We start from the raw sequence: 2,010 nt of genomic DNA, 5'->3' as shown, positions 1-2,010 counted from the left end.
TTGAGATACTGGGGAGAGAAACAAGACGTGCATTTGTGAAATGGCTAGAGAATAACTGCAGAAAGAACCTAATAAGTTTTGGAGTCATCAGGAACCATTTATTCTGTAATCTGGCAGTCAAGTGAAGTTTGGAGGAGTGTGATGTCTCCAAATTAAGAGAGTTTCCATATGTCAGGATTTTTGGCAGTTTCAGATAAAGGTTAGTGATATAAGACTAAAGGACTAAGTGAGGTCAGTGCTGATTAATCCAGCCCAGAATTCAGAACTTGGGAATGTGAGCATGATGGGAAGTATTTTTATTTAACCTTAGTTTATGGGCATCTACTTAAATCTGGTTATGTCAGTTGTTCAGGTCATAGATATATTGGGATATTCAATTCTGGAACCTGGTTTCTGAACTTCTTTACAAATGCACTTCCCATGGGATCAAGCTGACTTGCCTCATCTGTGTTTGAAGATCTTGCAGAAATGTTAACTAAACTGAAAATTATTTTTGAGTGTTCACTGAGACCTATGGGGGTAGAGTGATGGTGACAGTATTGTCAGTGGGACCATATATCTGGAGCTCGCAATCACTGAATTTAACTTGCCTCCTTTCTTTGCAGGAGCCCTTCACTCTTCTCAGTGAGATGATCACCATGATTCTTTCCAATAATTCTCATCACTTCCCACATACTTTCTTCTTGGCTGGCATACCAGGACTGACTGCTGCCCACATTTGGATCTCACTTCCCTTTTGCTTCATGTTCTTCCTGGCAGTGACTGGGAATTTTGTCCTGCTTTTTCTTATCCGGACCGAGCGCAGCCTTCACCAGCCCATGTTTTTCTTTCTTGCCATGCTTTCCTTTGTTGACCTGGTTCTCTCTCTCTCCACTCTGCCCAAGATGCTGGCCATCTTCTGGTTTGGTGCTACAGCTATCAGCTCCCACTCCTGTCTTTTTCAGATGTTTTTCATCCATGCATTCTCTGCTATGGAGTCAGGAGTGCTGGTGGCCATGGCCGTGGACCGTTTTGTGGCCATCTGTAACCCACTACATTATGCAACCATTCTTACCCCAGTTGTTGTTGCTAAGATTGGAGGCCTGGTGATGCTGCGAGGTGTGGGATTGACCATCTCCTTTCCAAGTCTGGCCCGTCGGCTGCCATACTGTGGCTCTCACACAATTGCCTATACCTACTGTGAGCATATGGCAGTAGTAAAGTTGGCCTGTGGGGCCACCACTGTGGATAACCTCTATGCCTTTGCTGTAGCAATATTCCTTGGTGTGGGGGATGTGGCCTTTATTGCTTACTCCTATGGGCAGATCGTGAGGACTGTGATTCATTTTCCTTCACCTGAGGCACGTGCTAAAGCCGGCAGCACATGTACAGCTCATGTCTGTGTCATCCTCTTTTTCTATGGCCCAGGCTTTCTTTCTGTGGTCATGCAGCGCTTTGGGCCACCCACAGCCTCTGCCGCTAAGGTCATCCTTGCCAATCTCTACTTGCTCTTTCCCCCTGCACTAGACCCCATTGTCTATGGAGTCAAGACCAAACAGATCCGGGAGCTACTGTTTAGAATGCTAAGGCCCAAACAGATTGACCCCACATGAATATAGTTCTCATCAGCTGGATCTCAGGGCAATGGTGGTCCTCCCCTGTGGGGTGGGAGCCCAGGTCATTTACCTAATAGGGCCAGTCAAAAGACAAGCAAGTAAGGTTTTCTTGAGTGTTTGGAAGTTGGGAAATCTCTTCTGAGGTCATATATAGTGTTTAGAGATTAGGATGGAAAACAAAAGTACTGGGTGGGGTATCTCAAGCAAGTAATTTTTTGAATACGTCTTTCTTCTAAGAGTTTATGACTTGTGTTGACAAGATGAATGTATCAGGGAATTGAGAAACAATGAGGACTTCTATGGACCTGGAAAAAGTGACTTGGAAAATCAGGGAGAGATGAACTGGGTCCCTATTTATACATATGAGAACATGGGCCACTTCCCACCATCCTGACACTAACACATAGGCAGTCTG

The 2,010-nt window shown here is 45.0% G+C and overlaps 1 protein-coding gene across 1 annotated transcript; it reads left to right on the top strand.

Annotated features, from left to right (window-relative positions):
- The first annotated feature begins 638 nt into the window (after nt 1-638).
- LOC122912662 (olfactory receptor 52K1-like) lies at nt 639-1,592 on the top strand. The gene has a single exon (XM_044258703.1). It carries the CDS (start codon nt 639-641, stop codon nt 1,590-1,592), a length of 954 nt encoding a protein of 317 aa, XP_044114638.1.
- Nucleotides 1,593-2,010: the final 418 nt, after the last annotated feature.

This window comes from Neovison vison, chromosome 7 (genome assembly GCF_020171115.1).
Source record: "Neovison vison isolate M4711 chromosome 7, ASM_NN_V1, whole genome shotgun sequence".
NCBI classification, from domain to species: Eukaryota; Metazoa; Chordata; class Mammalia; order Carnivora; family Mustelidae; genus Neogale; species Neogale vison.
The sequence above is the reverse complement of the archived record's forward strand: the minus strand, read 5'-3'. Positions and strand labels throughout refer to the sequence as shown.